General features: G+C 47.5%; 2 protein-coding genes across 3 annotated transcripts; both read left to right on the forward strand.

Moving 5' to 3' along the window:
• The first annotated feature begins 7,785 nt into the window (after positions 1–7,785).
• LOC100836758 (probable WRKY transcription factor 38) lies at positions 7,786–12,649 on the forward strand. 2 transcript variants are annotated; one of them, XM_024459757.1, is made up of 3 exons: positions 7,786–8,072; positions 8,320–8,430; positions 11,791–12,649. In XM_024459757.1, exons 1-3 carry the CDS (start codon positions 7,969–7,971, stop codon positions 12,374–12,376), a joined length of 801 nt encoding a protein of 266 aa, XP_024315525.1. In that variant the 5' UTR covers positions 7,786–7,968; the 3' UTR covers positions 12,377–12,649. The 2 variants fall into 2 exon arrangements, with proteins under 2 accessions (XP_024315525.1, XP_010233534.1); XM_010235232.3 differs by having other exon boundaries at positions 8,323–8,430.
• A 6,034-nt stretch (positions 12,650–18,683) lies between these two features.
• LOC100840602 (probable WRKY transcription factor 38) lies at positions 18,684–22,644 on the forward strand. The gene is made up of 3 exons (XM_003564449.3): positions 18,684–18,956; positions 21,301–21,405; positions 21,878–22,644. The coding sequence occupies exons 1-3, from the start codon at positions 18,802–18,804 to the stop codon at positions 22,476–22,478; spliced, it is 861 nt and encodes a 286-aa protein (XP_003564497.1). The 5' UTR covers positions 18,684–18,801; the 3' UTR covers positions 22,479–22,644.
• The last annotated feature ends 435 nt before the right edge of the window (positions 22,645–23,079 follow it).

The raw sequence follows: 23,079 nt of genomic DNA on the forward strand, positions 1-23,079 counted from the left end.
GAAACCATGGGTGGAGGCTGTGGAGACACTGCCTTTGGGGGCGGCTTCCCTCCGTCCTCGTGTGCAGCTCTGCATCATCCCGCGCTCGGCGGAGGTGGACGCGGCGGAGGTCGCTTAGTGGAGCACAGTGGTCTCGGTCACTGGCACGAGACCGCGCTTGGCGCTTGCTGCTGTGGGTCGGGTGATTGCGGCTCGCTTCTCGGAGTTGGAGGGAAGCTTCACAACCCACAGATTCTGGCTGGACGATTTTTTGGTGGTCTTCAACTCTCGAGGGGCGCGCGACGCCGTTCTGACCGTCGGGTCGATCGACGGGCGCGGGTTTTCCTTGAGGTTCTCACCTTGGAATTGGTTCCGACAGGCGGTGGGTCATACAGCTTTCTTCCATACACACTTGGAGATCGAGGGCGTGCCGCCTCACGCGTGGAACTCCAGCACGGCGCCGGCTTTGCTTGGGCCGGCGTGTGCTGTCGAAAGGGTGTGTCCTGACACTGAGAGAAGGGCTGATCTTGGTCGCTTCCAGGTCTACGCTTGGACCTTGGATCCCAGTCTCATCCCGAGGGAGTTGCGGCTTCAGATTCCCGAGGCTCCGGCGCTCAAGGACGAGGAGGACGATGATCTGTTGGTGCCGCTTGAGATGGTGGTCCCGTCGGAGGTCAGTCTCCTGGAGTACATGGTGATTGTCCATCTCTTACGGGTGGAGGACACTACGGCTTCGACAGATCGTCCTTCCTCGGATGACTGGCCGTCTGATGACGGAGACAGTGGCCACAATGGTGACCCCGGGAGGGGCTACGTGGATCATTGGCCTGCGCGGGGAACGAGGCAGAACTTCTTCAGCTGTTCTCGTGGGCACGTGGATGAGGATGATCTTGGCGATCACCCGAGTGGTTTCAGGCGTCGGGCCACAGGCGGCGTGTGGGCCTTTCGGCGGCGGTGTCAGAGTTCAGGCCGGCGCCCCCTGCAAGGTGCTGACGCCGAATCCTACCCTCGATTGGTGTGTTCCCTCGCTCACCACCACCGATGATTGGGATCCCATGCGGCTGGAGGCGACCTCTTTGTCACCGTCTAGCCGCTCCTCGGCTCCGGCGCCCTCCCTCGACCTGTCGCCGGTGGATTTCCAGGCGGTGGCATTCCCTTCGCTGCCGCCGCCGTCGTCAGCTACGGTGGAGCAGTCGATGCTGAGCATGTTCATGGTGAGCCTTTCGGGTGAGGCTTCACCGGTGGTGGAGTCCGCGGAGGCGTTGCCTTCAGCTGGTTCTCCCTCCACTCCGGTGGAGGACCCTGTGGTGGCTGCGGCCCTGGAGGTCGAGGCCTTCAGAGCGCGGGTGCGGCGCACTTCGTCGCCGGTGCTTGCCCGGCCAACATAGCGTAGGCTGAGGAGGAAGGTGGTGCAACACCACTCACCGCGGCGCAGCAAACGGATTGCTGGGAGGAAGGCCACTCCGGGAGGCGCCACTAGGCAGCAGCGCGCTCTCATGCACCGGATGGGCGTGGCGAGGGAGGGGGATCGCATTGGTGACGAGGCCATGCAGGCCTACATCAAGCTGTCCGAGCGTCCTGTCTCGGCGGAGCACATCACGGCGATTCTCTCGCTCTTCAGGTGGGAGAATGTGGCTCTTCCACTCAAGGAGGGGATTGAGGTGGCGGTGTCCGGATAGCCGTTGGTTATCTTGGTGTGCGGTGGTTCGGTGGGCTTGTCAATGGATGCGAATGTTAGTTTGTTAGTGTGGAATGTGTGTGGCTTGAATTTCAGGGCCAAACACATTGCGGTTCGTCAGGTGGTTGCTTCTTCGGGAGCTTGTATCGTTGGATTTCAGAATACTAAATTGAGTGTGGTTTCGCGGTACTTCCTCGAGGAGTGCTTGGGCGCCGATTTCGACACCTTTTTTCACCTACCGGAGGTCGGGACACGTGGTGGTATTGTTCTGGCGTGGAAGAGCTCGGTCGTTCGGCTCGCCAATCCGCATGTCACGACATGCGCGGTTACCGCGAGTGTTTCGACTGGCCCTAGCACGCCGTGGTGGGTTACGATCGTTTATGGCCCGCAGGACGATGCTGACAAGCCGCTCTTTCTCCAAGAGCTGCGTGACATTCGGGATCTCATGGCGGGGCCGTGGTCTTAGCGGGTGATTTTAACCTTATTGTGGATCCGGGGGACAAAAGCAATGAGAACTTGAATAGGAGGATGATGGGTAAATTCCGGCAGGCTATTCGGGATCTTGACTTGAAGGAGCTCTATCTCAATGGACGCCGCTTTACGTGGTCGAACGAGCGTGAGGTTGCGACTCTTGAGAAGCTTGATCGGGCCTTCTCATCTGTGGACTGGGAGACCGCTTTCCGAAATGCCTTCATGGCGGCCTTGAGCACGGCGACTTCCGATCATTGCCCTCTTTTGGTGACTTTGGAGGCTCGGCTCGTGCGGGGGAGGCGATTCCATTTCAAGAGCTTTTGGCCCAAGGCTGAAGGTTTTCTTGATGTGGTAAAGGAGGCTTGGGACATGGGGGAGTTCATTCTCAACCCGTTCAAGCGTTTGGATTCCAAGCTTAGGTGCACGGCACGGAAGCTTCGGAGCTGAGTGACCGGTTCATTGGGAACATCCGGCTCCAAATTCTCGTGGCGACGGAAGTGATACCCCATCTTGATGTGGCGATGGACTCGAGGCTACTTTCGCCGGAGGAGAGGGGTCTTCGAAGAACCCTCAAGTGAAAGCTGCTTGGTCTTGCGTCGCTGGAGCGTACCATTGCACGGCAGAGGTCATGAGCCTTGTGGTTGCGGGAGGGGGATGCGTGTACCAATTTTTTCCATCTCCATGCAAGTCATCAGAGAAGGAAGAACTTCATCACCCATCTCCGTGTGGACGGTGTCATGGTGGTGGAACATGATGAGAAGGCCTTCGCGGTGGATGACTTCTTCTCCGGCCTGTTGGGCTCGGCACCGGATCGGGAGTGCTCACTCGATCTGGACTTCCTTCAGGTGCCGGGCTGCGATCTGGCGGCCCTGGAGAGGGATTTCTCGGAGGAGGAGATTTGGGCCGTGGTGAAGGCCCAAGAATTTGACAAAGCTCCTGGGCCGGATGGTTTCACTGGAAGATTCTATGTGGCTTGCTGGGATATCATTAAGCGAGATGTGATGGCGGTCTTTGAAGCTTTGGCGCGGCGAGACGTGCATGGTATGGGTGCCATTAACACTGCCTTTATCGCCTTGTGAAACCGGACGCGATGGAGGTCCGGGATTTTAGGCCGGTTAGTCTTATCCACAGTGCCGCCAAGCTTGTGGCTAAGGTGCTGGCGACTAGGGTGGCGCCGACGCTGCCCCGGTTGGTGGGCCCGCTTCAGAGTGCTTTCGCTAAAGGCCGGTGTCTCCATGATAATTTTATGTTGGTCCAGAGCACGGCTAGGCGGTTTCATTGGGCTAGGACTGGGGCTGTTCTTCTCAAGCTGGACATCACTAAAACTTTTGACACGGTGGGTTGGGCCTTCCTTCTGGAGACGGTGATGCGGCGTGGTTTTGGGCCGAGATTCAGGGCGTGGATTTGTGGCCTCCTCTCCACGGCCACGATGCGAGTCCTCCTAAATGGCATTCCGGGTGACTCCATTGCTCACAGGAGGGGACTTCGTCAGGGTGACCCTTTGTCCCCGATGCTCTTTATCCTTGTGATGGACGTCCTCCATTGCATGATCGAGAAGGCAACGGAGGTGGGCTTGCTCTCGAGGTTGGCGACTCGTGGCTTGGACCATCGCACTTCTATCTTCACCGACGACGTGGTCACTTTTCTGTGTCCTACGTGGAAGGAAGTGGTGGGGTGCTCGACGATCCTATTGGATTTTGGTGCCGCCTCGGGACTTCGCACTAATTTCGCCAAGAGTTCCGCCCATCTCATCCGCTACTCTGATGTCCAGAGCCAGTTGGTTGGCGATTTGCTGCAATGTGAGGTCCGGGGATTTCCGTGCGCTTACTTGGGGCTTCCTTTAGGCCTGAGAAAGCAGACGGCGGGCCAGCTAAGATCGCTGGTGGACAAGGTGGATGGTCGCCTGGCTTCGTGGAAGGCCCCTCTCCTCTCCAAGGGAGGACGGCTGGTGCTGGTCAAGTCCACCCTGACTGCGATGCCGGTTTACTCGATGATGTCCCTCGACCTCCCGGATAAGATCATTAAAGGGGTGGAGAAGATCTGTCGTGGTTTCCTTTGGCGTGGACAGAAGGACGCTAAAGGGGGGCATTGTATGGTGGCTTGGGATGTGGTGTGTTCGCCGAAGCCTTTCGGTGGACTCGGAATCCCTAATCTTCGCATGCTCAACGAGGCCTTGAGGGTCCGTTGGAGGTGGCTTGAGAGGGTGGACGACTCCAAACCGTGGGTTGGTTTCAGGGTTGAGACGCCCAAAGAGGTTGATGTTATCTTTGAGGCGGCCACTTCCTCTCTGGTGGGCGATGGCTGGAGGACACTCTTCTGGACCGATCGTTGGCTTCATGGTGTCCGTCTTCGGGATGAGTTCCCGATTCTCGTGAGCCATGTTCGTCCTAGGTTCTTGCGCACATGCACTGTGCGTGAGGCTCTGCATGGGGCGTGGACTGGTGATGTGGGACCGGACCTGGGGGAAGCCGCCCTTCGGGAGTTCTTCACTCTTTGGGACTGGCTTCGTGGGGTCCAACTGGAGGAGTGGAGGGCCGACTCTCTTCTCTGGAATTGGTCTCGTGGTGGAAGCTACTCGGCGAAGACTGCCTACGCAAACCTCTTCGCTGGCCGCATGGTTGATCCGATGGCGGCTGAGTTCTGGGGTTCGCGGGCCCCGGAGAGGTGTCGTTTTTTCGCCTGGCACGCAGTTCGGAATAGGTGCTGGACGGCGGATCGGCTTGCGAGGCGTGGGCTTCCTCATCCCAACAAGTGCCCCTTATGCGATCAGGAGAGGGAAACCACCTCCCATCTTCTCTTGGGGTGTGTCTTTGCGCGGCAGGTTTGGGCGCGCTTGTGGACGGCTTGGGGGCACGCGGAGTGGTCTCCGAGTGCGGATGCTACTCTGCGGGAATGGTGGTGTTCTCTTCCCTTTCTGCGTTAATCCCGGAGGGATTTCTGAACAGGGATCATACTTTTACTTGGACCATTTGGAACCATCGGAATGATGTGGTCTTCAATGGGGCGTCGCCGTGCAGTTAATTCACTAAATCCTTCTCCACCTCGGTGGGGGCCACGAGCCAGTGGAAGAACGGAACGTGAGCACCGCGTTGAACTTGCACGCCTAGCGGATCGGTGGGAAGAGTGGGCCTCTTGCACGCCACATGTAAGGTTCCTGAACAGCATCGGTGGGGAGCATGGAGACGAGCACCTCGCAGAGGGTGGCCTGCCGCCGCTCCTGCGTCCCACGGGCTACCAATACACGGCGGGACATGTCTACAAAGCTTCTACCGATCTCCAATTTCGTCCTCGCTCCCCAATTTTCTACCGAGCCCCAACCTTCTATCCATCCCCAATTTTGTCCCCAATTCCCAATCTTTGCAGCGGATGACAAGTTGTCGAGGTGCTCGACGACCGCGGTGGATGCATCCTTCCCTCAACGGCGGCGAGGAGCGCGAGCGCAACGTCTCCACACGTGGCCGCCAGGAGGTCGGCGACCCGCGCCAGCACCGTGAGATGGTGACCCGGAGCTTCAACCGCGAGCGCTCCCTCGACGTTCTCCTCCGCCGTTTTCCCGCCATAGAGAGGGATCCAGGTCGGTGAGGCTGACGACGAGGGCGATGGAGAGCGGCAGGTCGATGGACTAGGCGGCTGACGTGGTTATGACTAACCACGTACTCAACTCGAGTATACCCGTTACGGCCAGCTGGGGGCCCACAAGGAAGCCTACTACGACTCCAGAAGTTGATATGCCAAATCTTGCGACTGAAGATAAGGAAGCTTAATTAGAGTATATCTTTTCATTGGGGGCCCACAAGGAAGCCTACTACGACTCCAGAAGTCCATATACCAAATCTTGCGACTGAAGATAAGGAAGCTTAATTAGAGTATATTTTTTCATTGTAACCGACTTGGACTCTACCTGAGACCTGGGTTCCTGCCTATATGAAGGACCAAGAGGGGGAGCCAAGGGCACCCCAACCTAGATAGAAGCCGCCTAGACGCACTCGCCAGATCGAATCTGTGCATCTAGCCTCTTCGGCAACCATTTGTAATCGACTCATCAATACCAGATCAGACAAGCAGGACGAAGGGGTATTACCTTCCGAGGGCTCTGAACTTAGGTAAATCGTGTTCCCTATGTCCTTGTTAGCCGACAAGTTCGCCAACACATACACTCAAAATCTTTCCTAGATATAAGTCCACCAATATGGACATTGTCGAAGTCCCAACTTCGTCAGCGGCCAGAGCATGAGAATAATGGGGGAGAAAGGAAAATAAAAATAAAAATAAGGAGGGGCAGGGTGAAAACATGGGGCGGATAAAAATGGTCTTACGTGTTGGTACAATTTGTCGGATTTGCTGTCAAATTCTCTGATCCGGAAGACTTAGGTGAAATGAAAATAATTACCGCTAGAGTAGTAGTAAATGCTGCGAACCGGTAGCTAGTTGAAACCATAGCCCCAGAAGTAGTGGTTCTGTGAAATTCACTCTTTTACTTTTTACTTTTGTACATGTAGTTCATTTAACTCGACTTGGTTTAATTGGACTTATAATGCGATTTATCTTGTGTTCCTTTGTTTCTTGCTAAAACGTTCACCATTTTATTAAACAATGTCCTAAAAGTAGTAAACATTACAAACAGGTCTTTGTACATTAGCGACGGCAACAAGCACTGGAACAACACGAAGGCGGGCTACCATCCTCTCCCCTACGTCAAATAAGCAATGTTTTCTATATTTGCCGACTTTGTTAAAAAAATAGCAACAAATATGACATCAAATCGGTATGTTATGTAACTATATTTCAAAATGGATCTAATGATACTAATTTAGTGTCATAAATGTTGCTACGTTTTCCAATAAAGTCGGTCAAACTTTAATACCTTTGATTTAGGACAAAACCTAGAAGTACACTTATTTGTAAACGGAGAGAGTATTACCGAACCTGTAGGGTCGCACGCTTAACGTCCGAAGGTTTGTAGTTGAACTAGAACGTGTTCGTGGAATTGAGAATTGAGCATCGGAAGCGTTCCGATTGACTCCCGAAGTGTTCTAGAAGTTTCGGGAGTGTCCCGGTGTTATCAGAAATGTGTCGGAAGGTACCAAGAAGGTCATTGAAGCTTCCGATAGTCTTCAGAAGGTTCCATAATATTTTGTAGTCCCTTAATGGGTTGTACATATGGTTGGATCAATTTTGAGACCGAGGGAGTAATAGATTGGTTGATGATATGACATTTTAACACACAAACTAACACACAAATACTGGAGATGGCCTTAGACTGCAGAGTGTTACACTGTCCATATCAGGACCCGCAGAGTAATTTGGTTGGGCGTTAAATTTCGCATTATATTGATTTGCAGTAGCGCGTGCACGCAATGTATATACCGGTAGCTAGGCTTAATTAAGCTATACTAACATGTCATCCCCGGGCCCGCGGAGAGACTTGAGTACTGCAGCCACGCAGGTCACGTTGCATACACACCGGTGAAGTTTCAAAGTCCAAAAGAGATCGATCCCGCGTTTGTGTGGTTAATTAAGCGTGCTGGGACATTTTAAAACCCTGAAAGCAAGCGTGCACCTACTCCATGCGTCCACGCCGGGCCTCCAGGTCCTGCAGACCATGTGCATATATATAAACCGTACAGTCTGCAGCACGAGCAAGGAGAATAAAACCCACCGTACCTTCTCCAACAATTCAGGGCTCCGAAAGCGCTCTGCTGCCTCCCTCAGCGCCGACGTACTGCTGGATATCGCCCGGCCGGGAAACTCCAACTTATTTCGCCTACGCCGGCCTTCATCGCCGATCGATTCTGATCGGAGGTTGCGATAGATTGCTAAGAGCCACCAAAAGGGCCACCATGGCTAAGAGCGGGGGCAGCTCCAGCAGTGGCAGCTTCGATGGAGCCAACAAAAGGCCGTTGCAGGATAGCGTTGGAGGCTGTGCCCAGGAGCACGCCAAGAAGTAAGTTCATGCTTATGCATACACGCACGAAATTGCTATATATTGGTCTCATCAAATTTGATCATCCCTAAGTTAGCTATAAGTAGGTACGGTGAATGAAATGCATTGTGATCAAGGGATGGAGTTTGTATATTGAGCTGCAGGTTTATGGTTTGGTTCTTGCTCCGTAGGATGTTTTCTTGCTATAAATGCATGCGATATATATTCTCTTGGTGTATTGTGTTTAATGGTGCTTTGCATCCTCAAGTAGGAAGACTCGCGTCGGCGTGAGAACAGACTACACATATGCACCTTATCATGATGGCTTCCAGTGGAGAAAATATGGCCAGAAGATGATCAGGGGCAATATATTCCCAAGGTGCGTGCTGCATGTTATCCAGTTACCTGCATAGATTGTACTATTACCGATTATAATTTAGGTCGTACTGTTAGGGAATTAATAGGTATTGTACCTTCCCAAGATACTCTGATGTTATTTCTGTACAGTATCAGAAATATATTTCAGAAAACTGACGTGACAAGATTCACACTGCTGCTCTCTGAAACTTGTCGTTGTTTTGGATACGAATGCTCGAACATTTTAACTTTGAATATCTATATTTGTTCTGAAAATTTTAGATATATGTTCCGACTTTAGCTAGGTTAGTATGTAGTAAAAACTAACAAGTGGTGGTCAAAACTGTGTATTACTCCGTACAAGAGAACGTCTCACCGACCTCTGCATCCAGACACACACACACACACACACACACACACATCCCAATTATTACACATCATCCTTTCTATCATATAGACCCACACAAGTCAAAGATTACAGACCCTATTGCTAAGCCGCCAACCAGAACATGTTGGATATAAACTCCCTGGTAACAGAATTGATGCTCTAGGCTGCAGTATTGACCAAGGCCGCAACTAGTTGATGGACAGAAGATAGCCCTGCAAGAGATTGAAAAAATTGATCTTTTGTTTCAAAAAAACAACATTGCGATAAATCCAACAAGTTTTAGAAAAAAAACCCGAAGTGAATACATGCTCACAAAGTGTACACCTGAAAAAACAACAGGATCAAACATATGCGTGCACATTCTTTAAGTCTGGGGTCTTTGCAAAAGCTTCAAAAATGACACGCAACTCTAACCAAACATAGAGATAAGACGTTAATATCGAGCCAGCACCACTGACACGCAACATAGCGGATGCTTCCGTATTGGTTAAGTGCGTGCATGTGATTGATCGATCGGGTTTGAAGGCTTTCCCATGTTAGTTAAGTACAGCACGTTTTTGGTTTGATCGTTTCAGGGTTTTAAATGCTTAACTAATCGTGGCAAGCCAGAAAGCTCCCTGTTGCTATTAGTTTAGTCGCAAGTGTGCCTCGAAGCAAGGAGATCGATAGGTGCATGTGCAGTTTATTAGATTGTGCTCTGCCTCCTCTGTCTCAGTAGTCAGTAGACACCTGTGGCTCGCATCAGGTTGTGACGCTGACCTGTATGTTGTCGTGTACCTAGAAACCACATGCCTAAATGGGAATTCGGAATAAACAACCGCAACGAACCAATTCGGGAAAGAAAAAGGAAACTAGTTTTCTAATTAAGCACCGGCCGGAGCGAATCATCGCGGTCTGCTCTCGTGACACTCCACTGGGGGTTGTTTATTTGCCCATGTACTGGGATAAGCTATTTATTAAGCTCCCTAGCTCAACTTGCTTTTGATTAAACCAGTTTTTTTGTTGCTGTGATTAGTAATTGATCGATTGCATCATAATATGCCACGATTCTTTCTGCGAACAATACATTTGTGTCATGGTTTGTTACGAGTTTGTTCGATTTCAGTAGTATTGATGAATGAAAAATAATGTACTTCCTCCGTCCCATATAGATTGACACGGATTTCAGTAGTATTGATGAATGAAAAATAATGTACTCTCTCCGTCCCATAAAGATTGGACGGATTTGAACTAGTTCTAGTTTAAAACCGTGCCAATTTTTGTGGGACGGAGGAATATATCAACTTAAAAGTTTATGTGACATGAGATTATGAGTCATAAGTAGGCTAGCATAACCATCGTTTTTGCAATAAATAAACAAAACACATCGTCATACCAACCATAATTTTGTAAGTAGTCTCTCATCCGGGACAACTTTTTGTTGTTATATAGGACATGTAAATTAAATGTCTTTGGCCCCATAGATAATGTTATTCGAGTAGATCGTGTCTTAAAGCCACAAACAAAGGTGCCATGCTAATCACAAAGTACATAATTCTTTCATTTAACACCCAATTAATCTTTGAAAAGAAACTACCTACCAAACTTCGACGGATAGTCTTAGGTCATGAACTGTTCACCATTATCGATCAGCTGATATTGACAGCGACCATGACCATCGCTAGGGATGGTGAAGAACTGGCGCCGGACCGGTATTTGTACCCATATTTACCTTGAGCTTAGAGGATTCCTGATCATACGTACGACACCCTGACGTGACGCTACGCACCAACATCGATAGGACATAAGAGGAGGAAGAAAGGCAGTAGAGAGGGGATCGAGCTAGCTAAGAAAAAGCAGCGACGTGATGAGGTATTGGGGGCTTATTCGGTTCACAAGATTTTGAAATCACGGGAATAAGAAAATATATGATTGGAATGTCATGCACACTTCAATCCTTGGGATTTTTCAGTGAGGTCTCACATAATGTTTAAAATCCTTAGGAATTAGCTCATTTAGGACACAATTCTTAGGAATTCAACATTATTATTCCTATGAAACGAACGCTACACGCAGAAAAAAAATCTTAAAGGCTGAAATTCTCTAAAAATTGTTCAAACCGAATGAGCCCTCAGAGAGGTAGATGGCGAAGGGAAATGATGGCAGCCCACAAGCATGGGAGAAGAGGAAAAAAATGCCTACTGCTTCATGTAGTACATGCTGCCCCAATTGTATTATTTTTTGTTTTTCATTACATCATGTTATTGAATACACATATAAGGTGTCCGTTTTTCTTTTGAGAACCACACATACAGCATCAAAACATTTTTTATAGGAAAAAACAGAGTATCAACACCTGCCTGGCTGCCCCACGGTGGGTCTGGGCTTTTGGGTATGTGGCCAACATGGCCTGCTGGCCCAATCCTAGTGTGCCAGGTTTTTAAACGAATTTGATTTTGAACAGCAAGCATCTGTTCTGACCTATAGTGACTAGTAGGATACGCTAGATCCGAAAAATGCAGTGCTCCTGCTTGCCCGTAAAAAAAAGTGTTTATGACTGCATGTGATTCGATCCCCATACCTGGACCTGGAGATGCTCCTCACATCGCGATATCCCAAGCATGCTTTTTTTTCTTTTGCCAGCTCCCAAGCAAGCCTAATTACATGAGATGCATGCATGGAAGTACCACTTCTTTCGGAGCTAATTAATGATGCATGTCGGCAAGATTAACTAACAATCCTGACAATCCAAGTGGCACACAATGCCAGGTGGTCTCATGTGCCACGATTTTGGCCGCCACATGCATGTCAATTGATGTACTACTATTGTATTTCCTCCGATCCATATTAATTGTCAAAATATTACATGTATTTAAACGTTTTTTAGCATAAATACATACATATTTGAGCAAATTTGAAATAATTAATATGGATCGGAGGAAGCTTTGTGTGTCCCGTAATTAAGGCATGCATGGAAAAGCGAGCACTAAACAACAATCTCCTCTCCGCATGCAGGTGCTACTACAGGTGCACGTACCACCAGGATCACGGCTGTCCGGCGAGCAAGCACGTGGAGCAGAGCAACTCCGAGGACCCGCCCCTGTTCCGGGTGATCTACACCAACGACCACACGTGCAGCGGCGCCTCGGAGCAGTACTGCTACATGGCCTCCTCGATGCAGATCCAGCAGATCGCCGACGCCTCTCTCAGAAAGCCAGCACCGGAGACGACGCCAGCGCCGCCGCTCCCGCAGCAGCAGCAGCTGGCTCGTCGCGGCCGTGCTGCCGCCTACGCCGCGGCGATAAAACAAGAGAAAGACGCCATCGTCTCCTCCCTGCTCACAGTGATCAGAGGCTGCGAGGTCGACGTTGTGAAGTCTGAACCTGTACATGAGAACTACGGTGCCGGTGCGTGTATGTTGTCGCCGCCGGTGGCCGGAGGAGCTAGTGGCCTTGAAGGAAGCGGTAGCTCTTTGGTTTCTCCCGTGGCGGTGCCGGCACCGGATGACCTGGGACTGGACTTCATGGTGGAGTCACTGGACCCATGTTGGTTCGAGCCGTTGGATTTGGGTTGGTTCATAGAATCCACGCACCCTATCTGAGTTTGCATTATGTTAGAGCGACTAGCTTTCCGTTTGTAATTATGGAGTCCATTTTTTTTGGAGATGTGGTGGGAGAAGAGAATACATATCCTTGCCACACTTCAATAACTAATTAAGGGAGTACAATAAGAGCTGACCGTAGGTGTGGGTGGGTTCATAACACATTTTTGCCCACCCAATACACCCGGAGAGAGCTATTTTTTTTGTAAGATGTCACTCATATCCATCTATTCTGCTTTTAGAAAGAAACAGAGTATATATGCAATTTTTGCAGGACAGATGTATATTGATAGTGTACATTGAAATGTTTTGTGGAGCTAAATGTAATGTGATCAATAAACATTGTTATGCGCTGAGTCGAATGACCTTCTTTGCCGTGAGTTTACTGACCAGGAAATCAGTGATGCTTTGTTTCAAATTGGGCCATTAAAAGCTCCTGGTATTGATGGTTTTCCGGCGAGGTTTTACCAGCGAAATTGGCAGGTGATGAAAGAGGAAGTTATTGCAGGTGTTAAGCACTTCTTTCAGACAGGAATAATGCCCCCGGGTGTCAATGACACGGTGATCATTTTAATACCAAAGATTGACCAACCAAATACACTTAAGGACTTTCGGCCAATTAGCCTGTGTACCGTGCTGTACAAGGTAGTGTCAAAGTGTCTGGTGAACCGGTTGCGGCCCCTGTTGGGAGATTGGATATCCTTGAATCAGAATGCTTTCGTTCCTGGGCGAATGATTACGGATAATGCTCTCTTGGCGTTTGAGTGTATGCATTATATTGAGCATGCAACATCGGAGCAGAAAATTTTCTGCGCTTATAAACTGGAGCGAATGATTACGGATAATGCTCTCTTGGCGTTTGAGTTTATGCATTATATTGAGCATGCAACATCGGAGCAGAACAGTTTCTGCGCTTATAAACTGGATTTATCTAAAGCCTATGATAGAGTGGATTGGGGATATTTGGAGTGCATGATGCAGAGGATGGGTTTCTCGCACGTTTGGAGGATGTGGATTATGACATGTGTGTCCACAGTGCGATACTCGGTGAAATTTAATGGAACCATCCTTGATTCGTTTGCACCATCTCGCGGCTTGCGGCAAGGTGACCCATTATCCCCCTTCTTGTTCCTTTTTGTGGCTGACGGTCTATCCACTCTTCTTCGACAGGGAGTTCACTTGGGCATCATATCTCCCCTCAGAGTGTGTTGCCGAGCCCCGGGGATATCACATCTTATGTTTGCAGATGACACGCTCATGTTCTTTAGAGCTAACAATCACGAGGCCAGGCAAATCCAACAAATTTTGCATGTTTATGAGTGGGCTACAGGACAACTCATCAACCCTAGCAAGTGTTCTATCTTCTTTGGTGAGTCTTGTCCACAAACCATGCAAGCTGCTGTTCGTGCAACCTTGCAAGTTGTACAGGAGGATTTTGAGTCTAAGTATCTTGGGCTGCCCACACCTGAAGGAAGAATGACTAAGAGTAAGTTTCAGAACCTCCAAGCTAAGCTGCAGAAGAGATTGATACAATGGGGTGATAGCCACTTATCAACCGGTGGGAAGGAAGTCATGATTAAATCGCTGGCGCAAGCGCTACCGACCTATATTATGGGTGTCTTTAAACTTCCATTTTCTGTGTGCGATGATCTCACTCGGATGATACATAATTACTGGTGGGGCATTGAGAATGGGAAGCGAAAGACACATTGGGTGGCTTGGCATCGAATGACTCAACCGAAAGGTAAAGGAGGTTTTGGTTTTAGAGATATGCATATCTTTAATCAGGCTCTGCTCGCACGGCAGGCATGGCGACTACTTGAGTACCCTGATAGTTTATGTGCTCAAGTGCTTAAGGCCCGATATTATCGGGATGGCAATCTCCCTGACACAGTGTTCACGGGCAATGCTTCTTCGACATGGCAAGCGATCAGTTATGGGCTTGAGTTGTTGAAGCACGGCATGATCTGGAGGGTGGGTAATGGAACTAAAATTCGTGTGTGGTGTGATAACTGGATCCCCATGGAATTTCAGCTGAAACCAATCACTTTGCAGGGACGCTGTCGTACAAGGTGGGTGTCTGATTTCATTGCTGAGACTGGTGCTTGGAAGATGGAAGAGTTGCAGCGGTGGTTTTTGCCGGTTGATGTGGATGCAATCTCTAAGATTTGGCCTTCAATCTACCGTGATGACGATTTCCTTTCATGGAACTGTGAGAAGACGGGTGTTTTTTCAGTTAGAAGTGCTTACAAGCTAGGTTTGCACCTTGAGCAGGTTGATCAGCTGGCCACCTCTAGTGCACATCCGGATGGATCCAACCCGTGTTGGGACCTGATTTGGAAGTGTCCGGTGCCGCAAAAGGTGAGAATTTTTGCTTGGAGAGTGGCCACAAATAGCTTGGCTACTAGGCTCAACAAAAAGAAGCGCAAGATTGAAGACTTCAGTACTTGTACCTTCTGCGGACAGGAGGATGATGATGCTTTTCATGCACTGTGCACCTGCCCACATGCTCGCCTCCTCTGGAATGCTATGAAGGAAGTTTGGCCACTGCCCACTGTATCCCCATCTGATGGTGAGAGCCCGGATTGGTTTTTCCTGCTCCTTGACAAGGCATCTCCTGTCCAGCGAATCAAGGTTCTTATGCTCCTATGGCGTGTGTGGTATATTCATAATGAGATCACTCACGGGAAGGTGCCGCCTGATATCCATGCTTCGTCTTGGTTCCTCCAAAGCTATGTGGACTCTCTTATTGCCATCAAACAGTGTCCATCGACGGACCTGTGTAAGGGCAAGCAGCTGACCAATGTTCTGTCACTTCGGCCGAATCGGGATGCCCATACTTCTGTTGATGTCCCATGGGTCAAGCTTAACACGGATGGCAGTTATGTGTTGGCTACTGGACAAGCGGGGGCAAGGATGGTCCTGAGAGATCACCTGGGAGCCGTAATTTTCAGCGCTGTTAGATACCTGCCTATTTGTGCCGATGCCCTTGAAGTAGAGCTTGTTGCTTGCATGGAAGGCATAGTGATCGCCCTCCAGCGATCGAACGAACCTATCCAGGTGGAGACGGACAGCGCCCAGTTGTTGGCCATTGTGCAGGCTAATGCAGTGGACCGTTCTCGTTATAGTAGCTTGATTCAGGAGGTGAAACGCCTAGTGGCCTCACAAAGGGAGATTAAGTTCATCAAAATTCATAGATCTCAGAATAGTGTTAGTCACGACCTTGCGGCTTTCGCAAGGTCACGCCAACGTACGGTTTGTTGGTTGGGGTGTAATCCGGTTGTGGATACACCCGATGTAACACTTCTTTGATCAATGAAATCTCCTTTTCTCGCAAAAAAAAATGCACCTCGGATACATGAACTTGACATAGACGTACAATTAAGTACATCAACCTGCAAAACATGCAACGGACAATCATAACTTGCAATCCTCTATCACTCTAGTACAAATCTACATGCAAAGTAAAGAAAAATACCACGTTGGCGTTGACGTGGGCACTTAAACAGGTGTGCCTAGTGCTGATGGGGCATGTGGAGCTGCGTGTCTGGCGAATCCTTTGGGAATCGGTCAGTTTTTCTTCTTTTTGGCAAATCCCTCGAGTCGGTTTTCATGCTCATTGGTGTGGTTCGGGTTTGGCTCTTCCGATCTATGATCATCTTCTTTGGCGATGGTTGCTGCTCTGGTGCGTTGGTCCTCTGGATCCCTTAATATGATGACTTATTCACGGTATACTCTAACAAGCTCTTCTTTGGCAAGCTTTCCCGGCTTCGGTGATTCAGGGGCGAGGACGGTGGCCGACTTCGGTTCGTTTCAGTGCTTGTTGCCGTCGCTAGGTGGTCCAGTGACCTATTTGTAATTTTATTGCGTCTAGCACTCTTTGTACTAATGTTGATGATTATTGATAGACCGGTTGATCTTTTCACAAACTTAGAGATTTTGACCATATTTAACGGACCAAATTAAACTTAGACACTAGTGCATTGAGCCATGGATTATTTTTTCTCTATTTTGAGCCAGTGCGAATCAAGGGCTTCACCTTGGGCACATAAATCCCTATGGCCGTTAGATCCGCGCCTCGGTCGATCAACCCCGGCTTGTGGACTTGGGTGGTCGAGCGAGCCTTTCTCGATATATACTTTTTTATAACACCTTCCTCGATCCTTCCATTACAAACTGAATCTTTCTTTAGCGGGTAAAGGGCAACATAATTTGTTTATGGTTGGTGCCCACTTGCTAATCGCATTTACATGGCCCTGCTCCCGAAACCACGTGCGGATACTGAGAGAAAGAGCTTTAACTAATCTTTGTGGACATGGACACCTCGACTTGTTTAGCTTGCCACTTGCACTCGTAGTATTTTATCGTTGCAACCCCGAGTCGATAAGCCAAGGTAGAAACGAGATTTAGAGTAGACGTCTGGATCTAATAAGTACTAGGTGGTGTCCTCTTCATAACGTCTCCAACCTCTGGCCACATCTCAGGTTCTCTCCTCCGTAACAAGTGGTGTCAGCCTGGCAGCTTAGTTTGTCCAGCGTTTCATCAGGTGTTGGCACGTGAAAATGGTAATTAAGCAGGTGAGATCAATCATCTAGAGATATGAGTAAATTTCAGAAAACCATAATTTTTGGATCAGCTGTATCGCTGAACCACACTTATCGAAAAACTATTCGTAGAACCACACATTTTGAGACAATTTGTCTCAAGTAACCCGAAACCGGATGGTTTGACGGTTTCACATGTTTCCTTATAGGTGGATCTCACATGTCAGATAACCACAAATGGAGAGTACAAATGGGAGCTCACCATTGGAGATGTCGTCAGATCCAAATCATGCATTACGCACCAATGCACCATGCCGATCAATCGAGCACCCCCTGGATCATCTAAAAAAATCGAGCACCCCCTGCCCCTGGCCGTGGTAATTAATTGGTAAACCCCTAAATCCTTGATCCGAAGTCCAGCCCTCCACGTCCTTGACTCCTTGTGATTGATATTTAATTTGATAAGACCCAGAGAGGGAATACCGAATACAACGCCGGCAGTTTTCGATGGCCTTGCAGATCCATGCCTCTGAAGAGCAAATCAAATCTGGCGTCACGGCGCTCTTTCGTTCCTCAAATTAGGGCATTAATTAACGCAGTCGCACGCTTGTTTGTTGACAATTTGGGGGCTGGTCTCAGGGAACTGCCTCAAGGCTCAAGGTAACTCTTCTTCGTTAATTGCACCAATATTACTTCCTTCGTCAGGTAAGTTAATCCTTGCGTCCATTCCCTTGATCATGAATTTTCACTTCTGCTTGCTGTTGTTTCTTGGGAGCAAATTAAAGGACATCCGTTCACTGGTTATGTTTGGTCAGATAAACTTTGGAACAACCAATATTTAACTACGACGATTCCGTTTTTGATGTTAAATGTTATTATCAAGTAGTACTACGAATCATACATTAACAAGTACGTGTACATCAATCATGATTCAAGAAAATTAATGGTGCAAAGTCCTAAAGGAATCCCCATATATAAAAAGGAAATAAAGAAGACTAACAAAAAATCAGCAGGGACAAAGACTGAATTTACCGTTTAGTCACTGTCAGGATCCATTCAAAACTATAAATCTACTGTTACACCCTACAAAGAGAGAAGACATATGAAGCCCCTGCTCATATCAGATTAGATCATCCGATCATTTCAGATCTTATCAGCAAATTATCTTTGATAAAATGGCTGGCCTTGCAGCAATTTGCAGCAAAGTGTTCCCAACTGCAGCGAAACGTGGGGGTGGCTCGGGATTGGTAGCCTCCAGGGCACTGATTAACAACTAATTGCCTCACTATTGTAATCCCAACTGGTATTACATCTAATCCAATTGTTTGTGTGTACCCTTTATTTTGTTGCAATTTGCCTGTAAACAAACACGCACGCATCCCACCCCGGCCACCTACGTAGGATCGATTGCTCGATCGTCAATGCCAAGAAAGCACAATCATAGTACTAAAGAAAACAGTTCCACCGGAAATGATACTAATGACAGAAAAAAAAATGTAGTATATATCTGTATCCATACTGGAAAATTTTATGATTGAAAAGAAAGTGGGGATTCCAATCTCTGATTAGCGGCAGATTCATCCGCTCGAATCTAATATGTGGAAACAATAAACATATCAAAAGACCCTGCAGCGCTTCTCGACTTGAAACAAAACGAAACCATAAAGTACTATTGATAGGGTCTGTAGTCTGTACTGCACGCCAGCCATTGAGCTCCTAAAAATTCAAGTCCTCCTCCGGCGAGCAGCAGCTTGCATGAAAGCGACATAGGTGGCTACCCCATCTCCTTCTCCATTTCCCACATACCCGCTGCCGCTTCTCGCCAAGCCCCGACTTGTTATTATCTCATCGACTCATCGTCTCAGTGCAAATTAAGATCCAATGGCGTCGCCCCGCCCCAAGAGGGAGTCCATTGACTTCGAGGATCCCCGCGCGCAGGAGGCCATGGGATCTGCCTCCGCATCCTATAGCCCTCCTGGAGCCATCTTTGGCCTCTCCCCGCCGGACTCCTCACCGCGCGACAACCGGAAGAGAAGGTATGGAAACAATTAACTTGCTCTTCCTCTAGCTAGCTAATATATACTCATCCTGTCTCCCCTTGCCGAGTTCGTTCTGAAGCAGATCCTGAAACTGCTTGTCGGTTTGCATTCTAGCTTATTATGACTGCGTGGCGTGAACTTTCTCTTGTTTGTGTAGTGAATCTGTCAATTCTGTAGACTAACTACATATAGATGCTTTTCTGTTCTCTCTGGCTTCCTCGGCTTATGCCATAATGGGCAAGATTTGGACAGATTAATTAAGATAGAGGAAATATTAACATGGTCAGAAATCGGCGGTAATAGGCTAGCTCTAGCTGGAATTGGAATATTTAAGATGTCACCGTCCTATAATACAACTTGAGTTAATTGTCTACTGATTTTTGAGAGCGATAGCTCGTCTGCATAACCTGCGACACTAGCTAGAGAAACATACCGAAAACTCAATTTAATGGAATCTTACAACTCTTTCTTTAGTTCTTCCTCCGTTAGTCCTATTTTTTTCGAGTAGAGCTATATTTCATGGGATCAGATGAAAGCTGAAATGCATGACATATAATTAACTCTGCTCAGGATTTGGATGGACATATATCCTGCACTACTACACTAAGAAAACCAGATAAATTGTGAGAACGTGCTGCCTTGGTTGTACTAATCATGTATGCTTGACATTTCTGGAAATTTTCCCTATATATATAGTTCTGCGAAAAGATGAATATTCTACTTCTTTCAATGAATGCCATTTCCTTTGGAGACTTTGGAACCCGATGTCATAATTCCTTCCCTTTTCTTTGCCTATCCTCATATATCTTGACCATAGTAGAGGTCTCCATTCTCCTGTACGTGAACCCTAGAGTATACTACTAGTACTAATTAAACTGAAGTGCTTTATGCACATTGTCTGCATGTTCATAAGAAAGAAAAAGAAGACTACACGTGGTTTCCTTTGTGATATTGCAGCACCGTCCTGAACTGTATTTTATGACTCAAGCATATATGCTTTCTTTTCCAAAAGGTATAACAGAAACAGAAAAGTCTCGACCACTCCCTCCACAGAAATAATTTGAGCATATATACGCATAGTGTGCAGTATATATATGAGTTGTTCTTGATCATACTATTAAATCTCTCGCCAACTAGTACCAGTGGTGGTTTACTTTGAACGAAACTGACCGAGTAAAAGTGTTCAACAAACCTTGATGCGATCTTAGTTTTGTTTTTCTACATTCCTCATCATTCATGCAGTCTTCTTATGTTGGACATTTTTAAAGGACGATTCTTTTCAGCGCCAGTTAGTTAGTATGAGTTATTAATTAACCGCTTGCATTTTTTAAACGAGAGAAGATTATGAATTATTTAATTTATATTGGCCTTCAATATTGGTGAACTGGTTGAGTGGCTTTTGTCGACCCCCGACTTTCTTGTAACTCCACTGGGGGCAAATGTTTCTATATGCGGAGATTTAATGAAAGCCCTTGTGTATATAGCTAGCTTACACGGATCAAAGATATATACCCCCGATGCGTTTCAAATTAGAAGATGCTTAGTTTTGTCCTAAGTCAAATTAACTTTTAGAATTTTGACCAAGGTTATGAAAAATTACTAACATCGATCTGCACTATCAAAAAGTTTATATACTATGAAGATACTTTAATAGACTGACTAAGAGTTGTAAATGTCGGTATATTTCTCTATAACCTTGATCAAATTTTAATTATTACCATCCCGCAGTTGATGGCTTTTCCTGTTGACCGCCTATATGTAGGCCCAAGAAGTAATTAACAAGATATACCAAGTTCCCTAAAAAAACAAGATATACCAAGAATTGCCAACAACACAAGCACATGTAGGTCCAAAGAGTAATTACCAAGATATACCAACAACACAAGTGTTTGACCCAACATATACCCCCTTTAGTTCCCAGAAAAGTGATGCTGCGGACACTCTGAACACTTTGACCACCAATATCGTTTCAAATATTTGAACGGAAACTACATGTAGATTTGTCTCTCTCCAATAATTAAGTATTACGGGACTACTATAACTATGTTGGATATTAATTATGGAGGTATTATAAATATGTTACAAGATAAAATATTGGTCAAAGCCTAAAACATAGAAAGGCCAGTTTTCGTATGGGCCTATATACATTTACATTTTTATTTGCGTATTTTCAATTCTTCAGTTTTTTTTTGAGGAAAATTCTTCAGTTTCTTAATTTGTTATAGGATATACCAAGCATGCCTTTCTTTAGGAGTGTTTATAAAATTACCATGCATCATGAATCCTAGATTCAACTCGTTTTGTTAATTTTGAATTACATCGATCTGGGATTTTGATGCAGGAAGGACAGACCTTCATGGGTCAAACATACGTTCACACCTCATTTTGACGGTCACTTGTGGAGGAAGTACGGCCAGAAAAACATCAAGGACTCTGCCTTCCCCAGGTAATTTACCAGTCGACTATTAATTAGCGATGTCAAAAGAAAAAGAATTGTACGTTGACTTACTATAGACCGTCAAAAGTCATCCATGGAAATTGGATATATGGAACAAGTCAGGCCATCCACTAGTTTGAAGAAACTGCAAGTTTGTTGAGGGCTAGCTAGTTTATGGTTGGTGTGTGAGGTAGTTTATGGATGATGCGCCGAAAGTAAATTTGACACCTACTAGTGGCAATGATCCACCTCGTTTTCCCATATTTGGGGTATATATCCAACTTTTTTGAAATATGATGGATATATGTGCGCCATGCTATTGTTAGTGTGCGATGGTTTTACATGCTTCGTTGACAAATCTAACCCAAGCTAGTGCAATTCGATTCATCAAATGTTTTTCTAGCTTACGCACCTGTGTGATTTTTAAGGTCAACTAATTAAGTACTTACATGCATGTAAATGGCAATTAATGCATATGCAGGCTATACTACAGATGCTCGTACCGCGAGGACAAGCGATGCCTGGCCTCGAAGCTGGTGCAGCAGGAGAACTGCGACGACCCACCGCTGTTCAAGGTCACCTACACGTACGAGCACTCGTGCAACACCGCGCCCGTCCCGACCCCTGACGTCGTCGCCCAGCTGCCGCCGCCTCCCGCTTCCGGTGATTCTTCCCTCTTCGTCAGGTTCGACTCCACCGGCGCCGCCCACAGCCACAGCCACGGAGACACGCACCGGGCGATGATGATGGAGCAGGAACGTCAACGGCACTACCAGAGTCTCCCGGCCCCCGCGTGGCCGTCCATGATGCTGAGCTTCGATTCGAGTAGCAGTCCCAGCCATCATCACGAGCATCATCCTGCCTTCCTTTCGGCCGAGTTGCCGCCGGCAGCATCGTCGTCCACGTCGTCGTCGTTATTCTCGACCGAGGCGGGGTTGCCGGCGCCGTCGACGACGACGACGGATGGGGGCGACAGGTTCTCGACGTGGGACTCGTTGAGATACGGGCTGAATGACCATGTGCAGTTCGGCGACCATGTGTATCTCCCTGACAGTGGCAATGCTGGCGATGATCACTATTGACAGTTAATGTGTGTGCAGCATTAATGATGAGCGACCGTATAAGACACTGCCGATTATTTGACCTGAAGTTAAGTACGTGGTTAATACATATTCTTTGTGCGAGAAGTACGTACAGATCGATGTTTACTTGCTCATTAATTTGAGCAGAGGAAGATGTTTTGTGTAATTGCAGTCAAAGGGCTAAGATTTCCGCTGAAGTTGACTTGTTGACTGCTGTCCGGCTCCTGTTTTTTTTCTTCTTCTAAGATTGCTCATTGGCATCAAGCAGGTGTTGACCGACCAAGAAGTATACGTAGGAACCCCCCGGTTTATCATCCACCTGTGTTAAGGGCTTACCCCAGACGTACGTACACTTGTTCTAAGATAAAAGGCTCAGCTACCTGTCTCGTTAGGTTTAAGTTAACAAGCCACCACTAACGCAGTCCGCAGAACATCACTCTGCTTCATAATAAGCACTACTTGGTGTTCAACTCTGGATCTCGTATATCAAGGTCACCTCGATCCTTTGATTAACACATGATGCTCCATTTAGATGGCCAATACTAGTACTGTACTTGTTTTCGTGCTATCACTTTGCTAGAAAAAAAAATCTGTGTCGATA

This window comes from Brachypodium distachyon, chromosome 2 (assembly GCF_000005505.3).
Source record: "Brachypodium distachyon strain Bd21 chromosome 2, Brachypodium_distachyon_v3.0, whole genome shotgun sequence".
Classification (NCBI taxonomy): domain Eukaryota; kingdom Viridiplantae; phylum Streptophyta; class Magnoliopsida; order Poales; family Poaceae; genus Brachypodium; species Brachypodium distachyon.